At 50.5% G+C, this 22,224-nt stretch overlaps 1 protein-coding gene across 2 annotated transcripts in view; it reads left to right on the forward strand.

The window, feature by feature from the left end:
- Positions 1–17,372, forward strand: part of SFXN5 (sideroflexin 5) — a 96,969-nt gene extending 79,597 nt beyond the window's left edge. The window contains exon 13 of one of the 2 annotated variants that reach the window (XM_064151207.1): positions 15,904–17,372. In XM_064151207.1, the coding sequence (XP_064007277.1) occupies positions 15,904–16,129 (226 nt within the window). In that variant the 3' untranslated portion in view covers positions 16,130–17,372. The remainder of the gene's footprint in view (positions 1–15,903) is intronic. The other variant, XM_064151208.1, reaches the window with a different exon arrangement.
- Positions 17,373–22,224: the final 4,852 nt, after the last annotated feature.

The following is a 22,224-nucleotide window of genomic DNA, read 5'->3' on the forward strand; positions in this document are numbered from 1 at the left end:
GGGCTCAAACTTAGAATGGGTTTTCCAGCAGAATTGAAGCCTGCACTCATGAATGTGTGAGATAAATACCTTGTGCCATCAGCTGGAGCTGCTTCAGACCTATACCTGGTTTAAAATCATGGAATCATTTTGGTTAGAAGAGACATTTAAGATCACTGAGTTAACCCAGCACTGCTGCATCCACCACTATGCCATGTCCCCACATCTACACAGCTTTTCAATCCCTCCAGAGGTAGGATCTCCACCACTGCCCTGGGCAGCTTGGGCCAGGCCTTGACAACTCTTGTCGGAAAGAAATTGTTTCTCATGTCCAGTTTAAACCTTTATTGGTGCAACATGAGGCCATTTCTCCTTGTCCTATCACCTCTTCCTTAGGAGAAGAGAGCAACCCTCAACCTGATTAGGGTGTTAGACAGCCAGAAGGTCTCCCCTCAGCCTCCTTTTCTCCAGGCTGAACAACTCCAGGTCCCTCAGGCTGTCCTCACAAGACTTCTTGTACTCAGCACTGGTCAGGCCACACCTTGAGTACTGTGTCCAGGTCTGGGCCCCTCAATTTAAGAAAGATGTTGAGGTGCTGGAATGTGTCCGGAGAAGGGCACCAAGGCTGGTGAGGGGCCTGGAGCAGAGCCCTGTGAGGAGAGGCTGAGGGAGCTGGGGGGGTGCAGCCTGGAGAAGAGGAGGCTCAGGGCAGACCTCATTGCTCTCTGCGACTACCTGCAGGGAGGTTGTATCCAGGTGGGGTTGGGCTCTTGTCTCAGGCACCCAGGGACAGAACAAGAGGACAGTCTCAAACCACACCAGGGCAGGTTCAGGCTGGATGTTAGGAAGAAGTTCTTCCCAGAAAGAGTGATTGGCATTGGAATGGGCTGCCAGGGAGGTGGTGGAGTCACCATTCCTGGAGGGGTTTAAAAGGAGGCTGGATGAGGCACTTAGTGCCAGGGGTTAGTTAATTAGAAGGGTTAGGTGATAGGTTAGACTCGATGAACTTAGAGGTCTTTTCCAACCTGGTTAATTCTGTGATTCTGCTCTAGACCCTTGCCCAGCTTTGGCACTGTCCTTTGGACATGCTCCAGCTCCTTACCAAGGTCACCTCAAAAGGAAGGCCTGTTAGGAGAAGACATGGCTCTTTGCAACAAGCATGCTGAAGGTGCTGAGAATTACACTTGGCACCCAACATAGTGTTAACTCCAGGACCTAACTGCATCTATATGCATTAAGTACTTCACTGCTGTTAAGTTGAGGAGAAACATCTAGTTAATGCACTGAGCCCACAACCTCCAACTGCCTCCCATGCCCCCCGGGGAATCTCTTCTCTAACCGCCTATCCTCCAGCATCCCCACTGACAACTCCTACTCAGCTATGCACTGCCAATAGAAACAGCTGTGACAGTTCCAAACTGAAAATGGGACTTGTGCAAATGAAATTCAGTGTAGCAGCAAAAAGAAAGAACCAGGGGGTTGCTCCACCGATTCGCCACCCTTTGGTCCCTGCTCATCCAGATCATCCCTTTCTCAGCATCCAAGAGGATGCTGCCCAACTTCCAGGGAGCTGGAAACATACCCTAAAGGGATAAAGGATAAGCCCAGGTGGGAAGCAGAGCTGAGGCAAGAGGTGATGGCTCTCCACAGAGTAACAGAAACACACATGGTGGGGTTGGAAGGAGCCTCTGGAGATCATCTAGTCCAAGCTGTCTGCTAAAGCAGGGTCATTGAGAGTGAGCTGCCCAGGATCACAGTGTCCAAGTGGGTCTGGAATCTCTCCAGAGAAGGAGACTCTGCAACCTCTTCAGGCAGCCATCCCCTAGCTTGTCCTGCCTGTGGGTTGTTTCAAAGGCCTCAGCTGCTGGTTTGGGCAGAATGGGCCAACTTCTGGAGTCAGGTTGATTTCAGCTGAAAGCCTTTCCTTAAAAATAATCTTCCTTTTGGATCTCCAGGACAAGGGGAGTAAACAGCCTAAATCCAAGGCTGAGCTATTGTTTTCCAATCTGTTTTAGCCTTCATCTTGTTGGCAGGCTGCTTTAGAAAAGCAAAAGGTTAATGAGCCAATGTGCAGTGGGATTATTGCAGTAAAGATGACAGTGAACCAGTAATTACTAATTAGATGCAGTTTAACAGGAGGAACAAGTGAAATCTCCTCTTCACCAACTGTCAATAATTAGCAGATTTGGTGAGGTTGAAATGTGTCCACAGTTAAAAGGCTGATTTTTTAATGAAATGGCACTTGACAAAAGAGCTGTATGGAGGTCACAGCCATAGGCCTCGAGACGCTTCCCTATACCATACTTAGGAGGGAAATCAGATGCAAGACAGCAGGAGGTCCCCATGAAACCATTTCTCCCCTGGGATTGCATTGCATGGGGGGGAGGGGAGCAGGAGGGATTCTCTGCAGTAATTTTGTCCAACTTGGATGCGAAGCAAAGGAAAGGATTCGCCAGCTGCTATGGGGAAAAATGTTTGAGAAGTGAGAAGTTCTGTGGTTTTTCTTTGCTTCTGGGCCTGAGGAACAGTTTCTTGAGAGTCTTGGAACCTGAGTGTGCTGGCCAAAGTCTTCCTTTGGGATGAAGGTTGATCTTGGAAGGAACTTCTCTGAAAAAGAGGAGGCACAAGGTCCTTGAGGATTGGCAGGAGGCTGGAAGCTCAGTGGTATGTGTCTTTAGAAGACTGCAGAAGATTCAGGCTGTGCCCTGAAGATTGGATTTCATACTGACACACAGATGATGCCTCCATCATTGACTTCAGAAGCATCAAGAGGTTCATCCAAGGTTCCTCTCCTATCTACTGACCCAATTGCTCTCCTGGAAAAGTAAATATTGACATAGGAAGGAGTGTCTTTATTTTCCACATCATCTCCACATCAAGTTGAACACAAACCATTCTATGACTCTATTCTATGATCTAGGGCCACAAAGATGCTGGGAGGGCTGAAATCTCTCTGCTATGAGGCCAGGCTGAGAGTGTTGGGGTTGTATAGCCTGGAGAAGAGAAGAGTCCAGAGAGATGTTCTGATGGCCTCTCAGTACTTAAAGGAGCTGATCTGAAAGCTAAGGACAGACTTCATATCAGGGCCTGCTGTGACAGGACAAGGGGTGATAGTTTGAATCTAAAAAAGAGAGTTTTAGACTGGAGAGAGGGAAGAAGTTATTTACAGTGAGGTTGGTGAGACACTGGCTCAGGTTGCCCAGAGAGGTGGTAGATGCCTCATCCCTGGAAATGTTTTAGATCGTGTTGGACAGGGCTCTGAGCAATTTCATCTAGCTGCAGATGTCTCTTCTGGCTGCCAGGAGGTTGGACTAAATGACCTTGAAAGGTCTCTTCCAACCCTTATGTGATTGTGTGACATAGGTTCACATGCCCCAGACCCACTTCTCCAGCAGACCTCCCTAATGAAAGTATTTCTAAACATGTGGGGACACTTCCATCTTAGCAGTCCTCTCCTCTGCTTCTGCTGATGCTTCAGCCTAAGCTGCAGAGGCAACAGCTGCAAGCTCCCTCCTGCTTCAGGGAGGACTTCACAAGCTGGTTGATATTTCTGCAGAGAGCTTCTGAAAATCAGACCCAGTTCCCAATTCTGTCTGACTGTGAGATCCCTGTTTCCCCCCGGCCTTGAAACACCCCAGATTCTCATTGTTGTATCACACTGCCGTGTGATGCTCTATTAAGCTCTTTTCTGGGCCTGCAGCAGGAGGATTTGGAAGATGTTGTGGCACAGCAATTTCCTTCTGCCCTCATCTGGCTGGATGCAGCAGCAGTTCCAGATGCAGAGCCATGGGTGCTAATCTGACAGACACAGCATCTGCCTCACGGCTGGGCCACCTCCCATCTGCCAGCCTCATGGCATGCTTCAGTGCAATGCCCTTTCAGTTCGTGTCCTGGCACTACTGAAACTCCCCTTGCTGTGGGATTGCTTGTGTGAGACGTGGCCAGGAGAGAAGGAAGCAGTTTCACAAAGCACAGAGCACTTCTGGCTCAGGACATCATCCCCTTTCCACGTGTTTTTAAGCCACGTCTTTCTGGAAATCACAGCACTTCCCAGGCCTGCTGAGTTTGGATCGGGAGGGCTCAGTCACTTCTGGGAGCAAAAGTCCTCCTTTCCAAGAGGCAAAGGACACATCCAGTTGTCAGGGGCATCAGCTGCACCACTGCTCCTGCTCCTGGCAGGCCCCTAGGAAGCGTTGGGGTGGTTGAATTTACAACTACTCAGCCTGTTTGTACCTTGTGGTGTAATTATTAGGCTCAATGACACCTCTGTCTGGGGAAGGTCACGAGTGAGCAGCGCTCTGATTGATTTGGAGCCTGCATCTTTGTTCTCACCTTCCCTGTCTGAGGGGCTTTGATTTGTGACCGAGCTGCTTTTTGAAGGCTGCTCCCGGGAGTGGTCCTTTTGTTTCATCTCCAGCGCTTGCAGGAGTCAAAGGTGCTGAGAACTTTACAGGATCTGGCCCTAAAATCATAACCTGGACCAGCAGAGCTTGTTTGTGCTGGGAAGCGACGGCTTGGACCCAACTGCTCTTTATGGTCACTGGAGGTGGGTGTGGGAGAACAGACCCCTGCTGTACTGCCCAGGGGCTGCGGCAGCACTGTCGGACGGGATCTGGTTTCATGTTTATATCTCTGTCCCTGGGATACAGGTTCAAGTATGTAAACTATCTGTCCTGCAAGCACAGGCTCCTGCAGGTGTGTGGGTGCTGGTGGGCATAAAAAAACATTCCTGACACCGTCTCTTTTGAGGAGTCTTCACCTCCTGATGGCTATAAGCCATTAGGAGTCAAAAGAAAGAGCTGACATCCGACAACTCCGGATAAACAGCTAAACATTAACCCTTCAGCTGGCTCGAAAAACACACTTAAAAGGCACTTTGTGGAAAGAAGCCAATTTTTTTCCAGGCCTGTTAATTGCTGTCTTTCTTCGGGACACCTTTCAGCAGCACCTACAGTAAACAGAGTGGCTCCTCCCGAAGCACTTCCCTCAAAAATTCCTCACTCTCCCTGTCTCCTCCTGTCCTGTGCAGTCCTCCTACAGGTCTTTCCTTTGCTGGTTTCTTCTTGGCCTGAAAGCCAAGAGCTCTGTGCCAGCTCATGCTGAAAACTCAGTCCTCCGTCTTGGTCACCATCAGCCTCTATTTGGTGAACTGGGTTTGTCCCCAGCGCTTCCCTGGCTTTTGCCTGGCTTCACAGCAAGGATGCTTCATGATGTTGTGTATGGTTGGGTCACAACAAGCCCATGAATGCCCAAGGCTTAGGGGAGAGTGGCTGGAAACTGCCCGGTGGAAGAAGTCCTGAAGGTGTTGAGTGGCAGCTGGCTGAACATTAGCCACCATGTGCCCAGGTGGCCATGAAGGCCAACAACATCCTGGCTTGCATCAGCAGTGGCATGGCCAGGAGGACCAATGTCAGTGACAGGACAAGAGGAAATGGCCTCAGGCTGCACCAGGGAAGGTTTAGGTTAGACATTAATTAAAATGCCTTCACTGATAAGGTTGTGAAGCCCTGGGACAGGCTGCTCAGGGCAGTGCTGCTGTTACCATCCCTAGGGGGACTGAAAAGCTGTGTAGACGTGGTGCTGAGAAATGTGGTTTAGTGGTGCCCTGGGAGGGTTAACAGTTGGACTTGCTGATCTTACAGGTCTATTCTAACCAAAATGATTCTCTGCTGCTGGCTTGTCCCCCTCTTTCTGCAGTGTTGGACACATCCTGCTCTGCATTCTAGGAGACAGTTGATGTAGCTCATCTGAAGCAGCCACAGCTCAGGCTGCTCCAAGTGAGACACTGAGGCAGAAGCTAAGGAAGGTGGCCACTTGTCCAGACTCGCCTGCTCTAGCTGTGCTGATTGCCAAAAATGCCTAATCAATCACTGCCCAAGCACAGGTATCTGTAATTATCTGCAACTGCTTTTTGAATCATTTCAATCCAGGAGCCTGTTCCTAGGGAAGCTGTCAGGTCTTCAAGGAAAGGAGATGTGATGGAGGTTGGGATCCTGAGTAGCTTACTTAATGTCTTTAAACCAGCAGCAACATCCCTAACCCTTGGAATGCTCATCATGCTCTTCCCTCTTGAGAGCAGGAGGGTTCCGGGGTTTGATGTTCTCTTCTGAAGGAGGAGAGATCACAGAATTAACCAGGTTGGAAAAGACCTCTAGGATCACTGAGTCCCACCTATCACCTAACCCTTCTAAGTAACTAACCCATGGCACTAAGTGCCTCATCCAGCCTCCAATGACTCCGAGTCTATTCATAAATGCCTTTCATTGCTGCCAGGAGCAATGACCCTGAACTCTGCAATTTTGGAGGTTCTCAAGATCATATTTTAAGTGGGTTGATGACTTTTCCACCCATCAGTTGGCTTGAATGTTCCCCAGCACAGTCTCCATCATGGCATATGAGGCTTCTTCCATCAAGTTAGGAAGAAATTTCTTTTGCTGCTTGCTATGTACTGAATGCTGTGCTCAAGCAGGTTTGTGAGGAAGGGCCAGCCCATGAGGCTGGGTGACCTGAGGTCAGCACTGCTGTGGTTCTGCTGTGGCACCAGCCTAAGCCATCCGCCTCTCCAGAGCTCCTGCAGAAGGGAGATCTGTGAGGCAAGCTGAGAGTTTCTCTCATGAGCACTTATCTCCTACACATAAGCAGAAAAGGCATCTTAGCTCCTGCAAAGGTGCTTTGTGTGCTTCTTCTCTTCATGGCAGACACATTGAGCCATGGGCTTAGCTTTGCTCCATCACAGCTTCACTTGGATTCTCTGTTCAGCCTCATACCTGGGCTTCTACATCCCCCTGTATAGGTGATGTGTTTTATTCCTGCTGTCTTACCCCTTGGTCCTTTGTGAAGCCTTGCAGAACTAAGTGCCATGCTCACCAAGGACACAGGCTGGCACCTCCTGGATGCCAGTGACAGTGTGAAAGGAAGGAAAGCCCTTCTTCTTCCTGGATTGCTGGAGAGAACTGGAGATATCTTTCTCTGGGAGAGAGACAAAAGAACCTTTGTTTCTGATCTTGCTATTTGAAGGCTTGTCCTTTCAAAGCCTTTCCTTGGTTTTGTTAGGTTTTTGAAGTTCTTTGTGCTGCAGACCACCATTCTGCCCAGAAGAACTCAAGCCCACAATTTTGCAATGCCTTTGAGATGGTCTCTTGCTGGGAGTTACCATGGTGGAAGATTCGAGAGGGCCTAACCAAGCACAGTGATAACCAAACCCAGCTCCCAGGAGTTGTTTTCATTTATCTTACCACTCTTTGCATCACTGATGTCACCTGGAGACACTGGAAGGGTTCTCATGGGGAACTGGATAGTCAGAGCTGGTGTCTTTCTGCTGGAGTGGTGTGAGGCAGTGAATGAACACTGGAGTAGAGCTTGGTGTGTTCCAGGACAGGCAAGGACACGTCGAGCAGGGGAAGCAGCCTAAGGTGTCTCCTGTCATACTTTACTATCCCATCTGGAGACGTTGTTACCATCAGTCATTTCTAGAGCACCAGAAACAAACCCTCTGCTGGGCTCTGGGACGCAGGGAAAGTTGTGCTTTGCTTCAGCCTAGTTGGGCAGTAGCCTAAGATGCAACACTTTCCACCTTCCCAGCTGATGAAAATGTTGGGTTTGTGTGTGAAAGCATTGGGGTTTGGTGAGAGGTGTTATTGTCTGCCATTTGGTGATAGGTGTTATTGTCATACTTTTTAAAGAGAGCTGACAGAAATTAAACTCTGAAATCAAATTGGAGAGAAAATACATAATTATATTTAGACAGAGAAAAAATACAGTGGTAGACATTACAAAGCAATTACCCCATCCATGGCAAACCCCACTGAATTTTCCCCCATCCCAAAAACTAAATCTACACTTCCCAGTGCTCCAATCCTTCCCCCCTCCAATGCCTCTACCATCCAAAGTGGCCTAAACAAGCCTCTGGTGGCCTACTGCTTACATGTTCTTCCCAATGAAGTGGCTCCCACCACACACACAGAGCAGGAGGAGGAGGAGGAAAGGAGCACGAGCTGACCTTGTTGTGAGTCTATGAAGAGATAGCAGAATTATGGGATTGAATAACAATCTTCTAGTTCCCAGAAGATTTTTTAACCCTATAGCCTCAACCTGGGACTGGCTTTGGAGAAGCTGCAGTGTGCTCAGGTGCAGCTCCTGAAACTGAAGTGAAAAACTCCCACCCTTGATCACAGAATCATGTAGGTTGGAGGCCTTTAAGGAACACCGAGTCCAACTGTTAACCCAGCACAGCTAAGGTCACCAGTGAAGGAGCAGGACATAGTCTCAGGGCAGGAACCCCTCTGCTATGGAGGAAGTCTGAGAAAGTTTGAGTTGTTCAGCCTGGAAAAGAGAAGGTTCCAGGGAGACCTTATTGCGACATTTCAGGGGATGATAAGAAAGATGGGAAAAGACTTTTTAGCCTGTTGTGACTGGATAAGGACAGATGGTTTTAAAGTAAACAAGGGAAGGAAGAAGTTCATCACTGTGATGGTGGTGAAACACTGGCCCAGGTTGCCTGGAGAGGTGGTAGATACTGCATCCCTGGAAACATTCCCAGTTTGGCTGGACAGGCCAAACCATTCTATGATTCTGTGCTAAGCTACTGTCCCATTAGTGACCCATGAATCCTACAAGCACTTCTGTGCTGCAGGGCAGCTGGTCCCACTGAAGGTGAGGACAGTAACATCTTAGCCCTGCAGCTGTCTCAGAGGCAGTTGCACATCTCTGTTGGAACATCTGTCGAGTAATATTCCTGCTGATGGCAGCCAAGGTGCTGCTGACGCTCTGCGTTGGGTGCTTTTAGCAGAGCAGTGACGCTCTCAGGGGACGGTGCAGAGGTGTCTGCAGATGTGAGAGAGTGTGAAGAGCTTGTGGCACTGACACCATCACTGGTGCACTTCATACCTAACACATGTCATAGCGGGGGATGTGTGCTGCCACATTCAGACCCTTTCCAGCCTGCTCTTGAGAAGAACCTCTGCTTCCTGTCCTGTCCTGCAGGCAGCTGGAGGTGGATGCTGGTGGTCAAAGCCTCCACAGCAGGAAAACAGAAAAAAAGATTGTGAAATGGATAACTCTCAAGAACCTGAACAGCAAAATATCCCAGCTTTCCTCTTTGTTGTTTCTAGGAGGAGAGAGAAAATGGAGATGGAATTAATTTCAAGCAATAGTCCTGTTTAATATCAGTTTTTCCTTGCTGTGAGGCTGCCCAGAGAGAGAGGTTGTGAAGCCTCCTTTTCTGGAGAGATTCCAAACCCACCTGGACATTGCAATCCTTGGCAACCTGCTGTGGGTGCCCCTGTTTCAACTGAGGGGTTGGTCTGGATAATCTCCAGACTTTCTTTCCAAACTCCACCATTCTGTGATTCTGAGAGGTTAGAGTTTCCTTTTTCACCATCCTGCCTTGATCATTGCCTCTTGTCTTACACATCAAGGCATGCATCTGAACCCAGGGACTGGCATTCTCTAAGAGTTGGACTTGGTACCACACATGGGGACTCACAAGGGCTGCTTTAGATGCACTCCAGGAGGCCATTGGCCTACTTGGTTGTCAGAACATACTGTTGGCTCATGGGGAACTCATCCACCAAGACTCCCAAGGCTTTAATTTTTTGGTGTCTGAGAAAGGCTTTGAAAGAGTTTATCTGAAGAGAGGAGAGGAAAAAAATGTCTCTGTTTTTAAATCCTTCTGTATACATTTTCCAGTTTTGGAAAGCCTTATAAAATGAAGCATGGGTCCAGATCAGTGATTTTGACCCCATCAGCATTCTTTAGGCTTCTGTCAATTAAAGGAAGAACAGGAGATCTAAAATACCTGAAAGAAGAACATTTAGGCTGTCTTACTGTGGGAACAAGATGATCAGAAGCTCAGTCAGGTTGGTTTTTGGGCCCAAGAAGGGCCCAAAATGGAATGAGGCTCTGCTTTTCAGTGGAGTTGCATTAGGTGGCCAAGGGTTGAAGGTGAAAGGAAGGCTCAGTAAAACTCTCCAGAGGTATTTTCATACAGGACTTGCAACAAGCTTCAAGCAGAGGTGCCTGGTGACCATGGTGAGGCTGATGAGAAGCAGCTCACCTGTCCAGGGAAAAGCAGTATTTTATCACTGAGAACACTGAGGGCAGAGCAGAGGCTGTTTGCAGTCCTGGATGCATCTCAGCTTTCCGTGTAGCTGTACACAGAACCCACCACTGCAGAAGTAACAGCTGCTGGTCCTTCTTGGTGCTGGGGTAATGGTTGCACTTGATGATCTTAAAGGTGTCTTCCAAACAAAGTGATTCTGTGATCCTATGATGCCATTTATTAACCTTTGTGGCATCTCACCAAGCTTCCCTAGAGCTCGGTTGGCTCGGCACTGCCCTCGGCTGTTGCCCTGATGTCTAATGGCCCAGGAGGAGGTGGCTGAAGGCTGCTGGAAGAGCTGGGAAAGTCCTTTTAGGCTCTGAACTGAGGCCAGCACCACATCTCCTTGTTGGCACTACCAAGACAGCAGCAGAAGACATGGTGACCAGCCTGATCCTCCCTTCCCCCAGCTCCCACTGCCGCATCCGTCAGTCCTCAAGACCCTCCCCCTACCAAAACTGGCTGCTTTCTTCCTTCTTCTCCCCCCTCCTCATTTTTTTTCCTTTCTTTTTGGCTGAGTGATGAGCTGTATGCCAAATCCATCTGCTCCTGTCTCCCCTAGCTGCCTTCCATATCATTCCAGGATCCCTGGCAGCCAGCCTAGACCTATCTCTCTCCCTGCACTCTTCGGAGCACATTCCTTTCTACACCTTTTCCCGAGCTGGGATAGAAATGAGTATCAACCCCAAACAAAAAGCATCTGCTTGCTGCCGGCTTCCGCCTCACCGGCCGTGCCCGCTCGCTGCCCCCGTGGCAGCAGCGCACCCCAAACACAGGCAACCCCCGGCCCCGCCGCCAGCACGGGCTGGCGGAACTCCGGGCGCCGGGAGCCTGCCTCGCAGCCGCTCCCTCTCCCGGCTCCGCAGCACCAGCTGTGACCACCGCACCATTTGTTCCTCCAGCCCACGCCAGCTCTCGGAGCCAGTTCTTTATCACCCCAATTAGCCTTGTCTGTGCTGATGAGAGGAGAGAGGCTTCCACTGCAAGGCAGGAACGGGGGGAAGCGAGCTGGCGTGCGGTGGGCATCGGCGAGAGGCGATTCCCTTCCCCGGTGGCTTTGTTCCCTGAGAGGGATGGATTGCACCGGGTCAGGAGCGCTGCTAAAAGCCCAGCGCTGTCATCCTGCCGGCGCCACCCGGCTGAGGCTGGGGCATAAACAGATGCTCGAGTAAGGTCAGGGGACACTGCTCCTCCCTTTCCCCTTCGTAAATGAATGAATTTAGAAACCTAGAGCCATCAAATTGCTTGGGCTGGATCTTTAAGGTCATTCAGTCCAGCCACTGCCAGGTCACCACTAAACCACATCCCTCAGCATCACATCTGCATGGCTTTCAAATCCTCCCAGGGATGGGGAGGGGTTTAAATCCCTCCACTGCCCTGGGCAGGCTGGTCCAGGCCTTGACAACCCTTTCACAGAAGAATTTTTTTTCTAATGTCCAACCTAAAGCTCCCCTGACGCAACTTGAGGCCACTTCCTCGTGTCCTATCTCTTGCGTATGTGCTGGAGGGAGGAGGAGCATCCTCAAGCCATCCCAGCTCCCAGGTGTTGTGATGGGCTGTGGCTAGCACAACAGCGGCCACATTTCTGGATGAGTTGCGATGCACTTTTGCCCAGCAAAGATCTCCCTGCACCTATGGCAAAGCCTCTGGTCAGCTCGCAGGGAGTGAAGGATTCCCCCTTCTCCCACTGCCTCAGTGCAGTGTCTCCTGTGTCAGGACACTGAGTGGTCAGTGTTACGCTGATGCTTACAGAGTTGTCACCCTGAAAACCTGTTTTCTTTTCCCAAGCCTTGTAGCACTCTCTAGGAGCAGAGCTTATATGCCATGCTTCTCTGGGTGCTGCTTGTGACCTTGCATCCCTTCTGAATTTCCCTTCACCCAGATTCATTGTTGAAGGCCCTTCACTGGTAGGCACCTCAGTGCTGTCATGCCAAAGCCAGGAAGGGGATCCATCCTTTGTCCCAGCACATTAGGTCTACCCCACTGGGAGAAAGAATGGGCACTGGTCAAACCCAGTCCCATGACAGGCACTCAATTTGGAAGACCAAAGTCACCCCACACAGGGTTGGGCAGGTCCCATCAGTGTAGCCCCAACAGAGTTGAACCTTTTCTTCAGAACACTCTCCATGGTAGGCATTCCCTGCTGGGGAGGTTCCCAGCATGGACATAGAATCATAGAACCATAGAATGGTTTAGGTTGGAAGGGACCTCAAAGCTCATCCAGTTCCAACCCTCCACCATAGGCAGGGACATCTCTCACTAGAACAGGTCACTCAAGGCCTCATCCAACCTGGCCTTCAGCACCTCCAGGGAGGTTGTGGATCAAAGATCACATTCTGTGATTCTGCATTACACAACCTCCCTGCGCAACCTGTGCCAGTGTCTCACCACCCTCACTGGAAAGAACTTCTTCCTAACATCCAGTTTCAATCTCCCCTCTGCCACTTTAAACCCATTCATCCTTGTCCTGTCATTACAAGACTTTGTCAGCAGTCCCTCCCCAGCCTTCCTGTAGCCTCCTTCAGAAACTGGAAGGCTGCTCTAAGGTCTCCTTGAACCCTTCTCCAGGCTGCAGAGCCCCAACTCTCTCAGCCTGTCATCATAGCAGAGCTTCTGTAGCCCTCTGAGCATCTTTGTGGCCTCCTCTGGGCTGACTCCAACAGTTCCATGTCCTTCTTATGCTGGGGGCTCCAGAATTGCACACAATGCTGCAGGTGGGGTCTCAGGAGAGCAGAGTTAAGGGAGAGAATCCCCTCCCTTGCCCTGCTGGCCACACTGCTCTTGCTGCAGCCCAGCACACGGTTGCAGTCTGAGTCTTCTTTGACGCTGAAGCTGATATGAAAGAAACTTGACTAGAAGCTCTTTGGTCTCCACATCCATTTCACAATGCCATGCTGGCATGAACATTAAGGGTTGGACTGCCCAGTTCCAAGTCATTGTAACACACTTCCCACTTTGATATTTTCAGTGGTGCCCAGTGGGCAGGACAAGGGGCAGTGGGCACAAACTGGAGCCCAGGAACTTCCATCTGAACAGGAGGGAAAATTTCTTTCCTGTGAGACTGCCACTGGAACAGGCTGCCCAGAGAGGTTGTGGAATGTCTGAAGGGATTCCAACTCCACTTGGGCAATGTGACTCTGGTCAAGCTGCTCCAGGTGCCCCTGCTTAAACAGGGAAGTTGGACTGGATGATCTCCAGAGGTCCCTTCCATGCCCTATGGTTCTGTGATGCCAGTGGGTGAATCCACCCAGCCCCGATGCCTCGGAGCTTTTCATTCCATCTCTGGATGAAAAACAAGCAAACAATGGGCAGAAAAGCTGCGTCAGAGCCCAGCAGATCGGAGTTAATCCTTCTCAAAATGGATCCTGTCAGCCAGCCTCGCCTCTCCTGCACCTTTGCTGGGTGCTCTTCCCAGCACAATGCTTCACTTTGTGCTTCAGCACAGAAAGGAATGGTGAAGTTGCTAATAATGGCACTAAAAGAAAATATGCTACATCTGTTATGGATAGCAGTACAAAATTAGCTGATCACACCTCTGACACCCAAGATGTCTTCACTTAAAATACTCCCTGGCTTACTTTACATAATTTGCTGCTTATATTTGAAAAGAAATACAATTTTGCAATTACTGTTCTTTCTGGTGCTCTCTCTCTCTCTCTCTCCGCATCGTTTGCTTTTTATGTTTATATATTTCTCCTTCATTAGTGCAGTCTGAAGGGTGATTAGATCCCTTCAAACATTTTACAGAGGTTAAACGTTGATTAAGATTTAATTATTACTGTAAATAGCTTGGAATGACATATGGTGCAAAAACCTGACATATGTGCATTTGAATAAATGAAGTGCTATTTCCCATGATGCCTCAGTAGCTGTTTAACAGCTTTGCTGAAGGGTTATGTTGCACCTCATGTTAAGATTGCTTTGATGTTATATTTTGTTGGGTTTTTGCAGCTGAAAGCTAAGAACAGTTTCTCCAGTTTTTAAAAACATTGAATATTTTAAATACCTAAATTGTTTTGCACAAATTTTTGCTAATTTGTCTAACTAGGTTAAACATTTTTTTTTTTTTTTTTTTTTTTCTCCCCCAAAGCATTTTCGGGTTTTTTCCCTTAACGTGGGTTCCTTAAAGCATTGTGGCAGCCGCAGCCTCCGCTCCCCCGGAGAGGGATGCAAAAAAAAGAGTAGTCAGGGCTTCAAGAGGTCCCGGCTAGGAGCGGGGTCTGGTGGTGGGAACCGGCAGCCCCACGGATCCATCCCGCGCAGAGGAAGCTTTGGAGCGATTGCTGAGCAAGGGCAGGTCCGGTTCTGGGCTCCTCACATCAGGAGAGACAGGGAACTACTGGAGAGAGTCCAGCAGAGGCGCCAAAGGTGCTGAGAGGCCTGGAGCAGCTCTGTGAGGAGCCCTGGGGCTGTTGAGCCTGGGGAAGAGTAGCCTCAGAGGAGATCTGATTAGTGCTAATCAATGTTGAAAGGCAGAGGGTCAAGAGGATGGTGCCAGGCTCTTTTCAGTGGTGCCCAGTGGTGGAAGAAGTTGCAGTGGGCAGACTGGAACCCAGGAGGTTCCATCTGAACAGGAGAAACTTACTTGCTTTGAGGGTACTGGAGCCCTGGAGCAAGCTGCTCAGAGAGGCTGTGGAGTCACCTTCTCTGGAGAGATTTTGACCCACCTGGGCATAGTATCATAGTATCATCAGGGTTGGAAGAGACCTCACAGATCATCAAGTCCAACCCTTTACCACAGAGCTCAAGGCTAGACCATGGCACCAAGTGCCACATCCAACCTTGCCTTGAACTGCCCCAGGGACGGCGACTCCACCACCTCCCCGGGCAGCCCATTCCAGTGCCCAATGACTCTCTCAGTGAAGAATTTTCTCCTCACCTCCAGCCTAAATCTCCCCTGGTGCAGCCTAAGGCTGTGTCCTCCTGCTCTGGCGCTGGCCACCTGAGAGAAGAGAGCAACCTCCTCCTGGCCACAACCACCCCTCAGGTAGTTGTAGACAGCAATAAGGTCACCCCTGAGCCTCCTCTTCTCCAGGCTAAACAATCCCAGCTCCCTCAGCCTCTCCTCATAGGGCTGTGCTCAAGGCCTCTCACCAGCCTCGTCGCCCTTCTCTGGACACGCTCAAGCATCTCAACGTCCCTTTTAAACTGGGCAAGCTGCTGTGGGTGCCCTGCTTTAGCAGGGAGTTTGGAGCAGATGATCTGTAAAGGTCTCTTCCAACCCTCACCATGCTGGGATTCTGGGATTCTGTGAAAGCTCTGCACAAAGCCAGAAAAAGGAAATAATTAGGCAAGGGCTGGACATTGTATGGATATAGAGGAAGGGCTGGGTAGGTTTTAGCTGTGATCCATCCCTGAGGTGGGTAGGCTCAGCTGTGATCCATCCCTGTTGGAGGGTCTCAAGCCATGGTGCAGCAGCTGAGAGAAGCTGGGCTGTCACCAGGCAGCCCAGGGCTTTGCCCCATGCCTGCAGGGACTGGACTCCTGCTTACACCATTCAAGAGGGCCCTGACTGCAGGAAGGGGAAGGGCCAGCTCCTGTCAAACGATGGGTGGGATCTGTTTGATTCTCAGAGGCACTCCATAGCTGGTGGAATATCCCAAGGTGGCGAGTGAGCATCAGACCATGCAATATGAGTCTGCCCAAGCAGGGCCGCATTGAGACTTGAGCTGAGTACAGCACATGCAGCCAAGAGGGTGAAGGCCTGATGGACATTGTGGCATCTGCCTGCTGGACTTATGCAGAGCACCTTATTGATCTGTTGAGCTCCTGCTGCAGCACAGCAGTGTGATACCCACTCTGACCTTGCCTCTTTGATTTCGCAGATTGAGACATCTCACCTGGAGCCCGAAATCGCAATGGCCACCACCAGTAAGACTGTGGTCTACAATAAAGGACTGTAAGTGGAAGTGGAGCATCTCAGCCCAGAAGACCTGGGGAGGGCAAGGAAGGAAACTTCCTGACTGGGGAAAAGAAAACAACAGCAAGCTACAGCAAATCCTAGAGCTCAGTGACGGTAGTGTATTGCTGCTCCCAGTGAGCTGGGAGTGAACTAACACTCGCAGAGAACTGACAGCTCACACCAGTCACAAAGGTTAATGTTAAAAGTTTTAAATTAGCATCAACAAAACAAATCACATCCAAACACCTTAGAGAAGTACCTAGGGAAGAACCTCAGAACTCACTAGCACTGCATGGGGGGATGTTTGACTGCGTGGCTATCTCTACCTACATGAGATTAGGCTTCACTGAGCTAATCTTGGAGTCGATGCAAGTTAAATCTCCACAAGGCTGCTGCACAGCAGCCATTCCGTAGAGCTGGACAGGTGCATGAGTGTGAAGCACTTGGTAGGGTGTTTGAGAAGTGACCTGCATTGATTTCATGCCCATCCTGCCCCAGCCACCGTGCACAAAAGCAGCTGTCCATGGCTTGTCACCCAGCATTCCTTTAGCACCGCCAAGGTCACAGCCTGTGCCCCCTCTGCCCCTTCCACCTTCTTCTCCAGAAGGTCCCAGTGGCATCCTGCCCATTTGTTGTGCTTGCAAGATTTTATGTCCCAGGAGCCTACCATGAGGTGTACCTGCAAGGGCTTTTGCCCAGGATTCAAGATACTGGAAAGCCAAGATGCCCTCATGTTGAGAAGGGATCTCATAGCAAAACCACCACACATATGCTCTTTTGCTTTTGGAGAATGAAGGGTGGGGTTTGTCCCACCTAATGTAGACCCTGTAAGGTTGTTAATCTAAGGTAATTGGCCAGGCCTCACTTTGCCAGACCTATTGTCTAAGGACAGAATATGTTGTAACTTCTGATCAGCTCTGGCCAGACAGGTGGTCTAAATGTAGGTCTCTTCCCTTCTCTTCCCTTCCATTCCCTATGCTAGTGCAGAGGAGGACCTAGAGCAGGGACTGGCAGGCAGGATGGCTTCACTTGGCAGAGGTGCCAGGCTGATAGCTTCATGAGCCTGCAACCTCAGAGGAGTGAACTGTCCTCTGGACATGGCTCCCTGTCTGTCTGCCTCTTCAACTGCTCCACTTTGATATGCTTCAAGTGAGGTGGGCAAGTGCCCACCAGCACTGCCCCAAATGCTGCTCTCACATGGGTTTGGGCTCATAATTTGGCTTTTTGGTGTCTTGTACCCAAGAATAAACCCTGAGTCACTCTGTGAAGACAGTGCAGGGTTTGAACATGGCCACCAGCAGCAGCCCAGTGCCATCTGCCTCTGGATCCTTGTGGGGATGGAGCTGTGGTGGTGCTGAGCACGGCCAAGCGCACAGGCTGTCATCTTCCAAATACCATTTGTTGGGGGGTTTGGGGAGGGTGGGGGGAGCAGGGGAAACCAAATGCCACTGACAAAGAATGTATTTGATGGATTCATTGCAATGCCTGAAATTGAGAGGCCTGAGCTCTGCTCCATGCTCTGCCACCACTGGCTGCTCTCCTTCCCCTCTGCAGTCAGACCAGTAGGAACTGGAGTCAAGCAATGGCCAGGCCAGCTCAGGAAGATTGATTCTGTCCCTGTGCTGGTGTAAATCAGAGATAATTGCACCAAACAAATCCATGCTGCCAGCATGCAGCGGGGGAGAGGCCAGTTCTGGGCTCTCTATAGCTGCTGTTAATGGGCCAGCTCCTGATCCCTGACACTGTTGGGAGAACAGAGTGGGTCCATTTACGCTCATGGAGCTATTCTGGATTAACACCGGGATAAGGGACAGCAAGATTTGACCCAGTGGAGTTCCTCTAATGCACTAGATGAGACGAATGTACACTCTGGAGGAAGCCAGGCCACTCCATCGGCTGCGGGAGGGATTTGGAGAGGCTACAGGGAGGGGGCATCTGCCCTTTGGACGTTTCTGTGGGCATCTGTCCTACAGGCAGCACAGCACAGAGCCAGGCTCTGTATTTTGCCTTGTGAAGAAGTGACACCATGCAGCAGTGACAGGGGAAGACCTGCAGCCCCAGGAAGGGAAGCATGGATGCTGGCAGTCCCTGAGGAGTAGCCTGCCGAGGAGACCCGCGGTGGTGAGGCTCCAGAGAGCCAGCTGGGATGAGCTGAGTGCCTGGAAAAGGACCCTTTGCTGCAGGGTGTGGGAGGGGGTGAGGACTTCTCTGTTGGATGCTGGAGGTACAGGGACCCCCTTCCACACGTATCTACTTGGGAAAAAGCTACTCTGAGCCTCAAACTTCATGGCACTACTGAGCCCGCAGAAGTGAGGAGCTGAGTTGCTTCACTTTGCCCAGCTTGCCTTGGTCTTCCTGAATAGGAACATGGGGCTGAGACAGAAACAACCTCTTGTGCTGAGAGGAGAAGCCTTCTGGCTCTTTTGTCTGAGTGGTTGTTTCCCCTTCCCTGGTGGATTTTGCCACTCTCTGTATTGTTCTGTTGCACAGCTCCTTCATCCCAGGGTTTTCTGAGGGGAGGAAGGAGGAAGGGAGAAGTGATGGAAGCTGCCCTTTGCTGTGAGCTGAAACAAGGAGGGAGGAGCTGTATTGGCATCGTGGTCACCAATGAAGCATTTCAGTGGCTGGGAGCTCTGGCTACCTACTGGGACCACAGATGAAGAAAAGGAGTCAGGGCTTTGCTTTTGTTTCTTTAGGAAGCACCCAGGGTAAAGGACAGGTTGAGCAAACTCTGCCTCAGAAAAGAGCCAGTTGCCAGTTTTCTCTATGATGGGAAGTGAGTATGGATGCTTTGCTTGTGTACACATCACCTGCAGGTCATTCATTAGCAGGGGATGCTCACCACATTAACCCAACAGTGCTCATTGAGCCTCCTGTGAATGAGGAGGGCCTGATCCTGCTCGAGCAGGTGAGGACCAGCTTGAGGGATGTCAGAAGAGATTATGGCTGGGCTCAAAAGCAGCTGCACAGTCGAGCAAGTGCCAATCAAACGGTCTAAATGAGTCTGGGTTTCTCGTCTGCCCGCACAAACCCCGTCAGACTTGTTTCACTTCATGTGTCATCAAAATGGGTCGCAGTCAACTCGTCACTTTCTGCTGAGACATGAATACATCCCAGGGTCCTGAGTCACGCCTTTGCCAGTGTCTAAGAGCCAAACACGGGAGGCTGGCAACAGCCTTTTGCTCTCAAATGTTGTTTAAATCCAACTCAAAATGATGTGCTCCCCACCCAGCACTGCTTGGAGCTGGGAAGGGAGAGCCAATGCCTCACAGGGTGCAGTTCCTGTCTCTAACCTCTTCGGAAAGCATCTGCAGGGCTTATGTTGTGAGGTAGCTCTTGCCACAGCAATACCCCTGGGGTTGGCCATCTGAAGATGTGACTCTGCATCTCCCAAGCCCACTTATGACCCCAGCACCAGGCAGTCAGAGTAGTGCAGACCTCTCCTCTGCCCTTCTCCTTGCTGTCTCCTGGCTTGGTGGCAAACAGGATGAGGAGCATGTTTTGGTGGATGTGTGATCCCAAACTCTTGAGGAATCTGAGACCATGGTGTCCCCACTCTGGGACACTGAAGCCAGCTGATGCAGTTCAACCTTTGAGCCAGTACCAAGCTGTCAAGATGCCTTTATATTCAAAAGCAGCAGAATGGCTCAGCAGACACACCCGTGAGCCTCACGGATCCTCAAAGGCCACAGGCAGCTCGAGGTTGGGCTCTCCTGCTACAGTGGTTCCAGCACTGTCTCGGCTTGGTGGCTACCATCCATGGTGGGACTGCCAGTGAGCACCAAAATACTGCAGTCAGCTCTTCCTACAGCATTAGAAACGAGAAGGCTGGAGCTGGGGAAGCAGCAGTAGCACATTAGTGCTGTTATTAGGACAGCAAATGGTGCCAGGAAAGACTACACACAACAGCTAATGATAACATTATGCACTTTCACTTAACAGCTAATTAATCTCTTTGGCTTGCCTAATGCACAGAAAGGAGCCCTGGGTTTGCAAGAACAACCCAGCCCTTTGCGTTTCCTCCTTTCCTGCAGTTGGGGAGGTGGAAGAAATGGGGAAAGCCAAACCCCAGCACGCACATCGAGTCCTTCACCTCAGCAGATAACAGGAAGGAGATGATCAGCTCCTGGAGCACTTAATTAGACATGCCGCTGGTAATTGATTTCTTGGGAAGGCTAATTAAGAAATAATGAGGACCAGGTTGCAGCAAAAGGTGTCACCGAGAAGTTTTGAGGCCCTCCTGGAAGATGTGTCTGTTGGCTGCTGCCTGAGCAGGCCAAGGGACAAGTGGGGGCTGACATTGTGTTGCCCATAGCCTGAACCTGCCTTTAAGCTTGGACACAGCTCAACTCCTCTCATCTCACTTCTTGCTCATTTGTCTGCTCTGCATCCCTGCACGTGGCCAGGTGTGGGCAGAGGCCCAGGTCCCCGCAGGACAGGCAGTAAGGTCACCCTGTCACCAGTGCCACACGTCACTGGGATGGGGGATGATCCGGCTGATGCTGGATGCTGCCACCTTGGCACAAGTGCTGGTGGACTCCACCACCCTGGGACACATGTTCCTGGAAGATCTCAGGGTTATACCAGTGCCACAGAGCTGAGAGATGCGTGTGTGTGTCCTCCACTCCAGCTTGCTCCTCCTAAAGTGCTGTGATGGAGATCCGGAGCCTGCTGGAGATCATGGAGGCTTCTGCTGTGTTGTGGCAAGACCCTGACAGCCTTTGAGCAAAGGTTTCTAGAGCACAAATAATCTCACCTGAGAAGCTGGCCTGGCTCTGGCAGAGTTCCTGGAGTTGGCTGTGCAGATGGTGGAGCCTTGAAGTAGTCCTGCTCATGGCAGATACCCTCAGCCTTGGGTACGTCCATAGGCTGCTTTAGGCAATGTCCACTTCTGGCTTTTCCCCCTTTTTTGTGGCTTATCCAGCATCCTCAGCTGCCTCTGCTCACGCAGCCATCCTCCAGCGCCCGCTCCTGATGCACCTTGCAACCGCGGGAACAGCACAGGCCCCTGGCGCACAGGGAGGGGAGCACTCGCCGGCACTGGCACATCCCTTGGGACACGGGGAGGGGGGCACTAGCCAGCACTGGCACGTCTTCCAGCGGTCCCCACGCCATCCCTGGGTCCCCCTGCTGCCCCTCGGGCACCCCGCTGTGCTCCCCAGCTCTTTTTAACCTTCCTGACAGTGCTACTGACCGCAACTCTTTGTGTAACACTTGGGTCTGTCTGGAATAAAAGACTTTAAAGACTTGGCGGTGTGGTCGAGCCTCTCTGTGGGTGCATGCTGGGGTTATTCAGGCTTCAGGGAGATCTTCTGGTGTCCCTTCAGTGTGTAAAGAGGCTGATCAGAAAGCTGACTTTGTTATCAGGGCCTGTTGTGACAGGACAAGGGGTGATGGTTTGAAGCTAAAAGAGGAAGATTTAGACTGGAGAGAAGGAAGGAATTTTTACACTGAGAGTACTGAGGAACTGCCCCAGGTTGCCCAGGGAGGGGGTAGATGCCCTATGTCTGGAAACATTCCAGGTGAGATTGGACAGAACTCTGAGCAACCTGCTCTAGTTGCAGACATCCCTGCTTATGGTAGGACTAGATGACCTTTAAAGGTCCCTTCCAGCCCAGCCCAGTCTGTGATTCTGTAATACATATATATGAAAAAAAAAAACAACCTATATAGATCTGGTGCTGAGGGCCATAGTTTGGTGGTGACCTGGCAGTGCTGGGTTAACAGCTGGACTCAATGATCATAAGTGTCTCTTCCAACCAAAGCAGTTGGGTGATTCTATAGGATTATATATAATATACATTAAACCCCACAATGTATAGACACAGATCTGTGTGCATGCACAGGGCTTATGTATCCTGTCTATTGACACCATTGAAATACAGGCAGTGTATGTAACATAGGCATTAGAAACCAATACACACACATATGCACTAGATAGGTGCAGATGGTGGAGGTGTCTGTCTGCGCTGGGTGATGGATGTATGTGCATCAAGATGTGTCTCTGTGCTCTAGATTGCATATGGCTGTATTGGGGTGTATGTTTATTTTATATATATGTACACATAAAATATGTATGTATTTTATATATATATATGTATATATGTGGAGTGGCCTTCACCCCAAACTCCAGTGAGATGTGAGCACAGCCAGTCTTCATCACCCAAGCCTTCTGTCTCCCCTCTGTCCCTTGCTGCTGGGAGGGGTCCCAGGATGTTCCTCTGTCTGCCTTGGGCTCCTAATG

This window comes from Pogoniulus pusillus, chromosome 11, assembly GCF_015220805.1.
Source record: "Pogoniulus pusillus isolate bPogPus1 chromosome 11, bPogPus1.pri, whole genome shotgun sequence".
Classification (NCBI taxonomy): Eukaryota; Metazoa; Chordata; class Aves; order Piciformes; family Lybiidae; genus Pogoniulus; species Pogoniulus pusillus.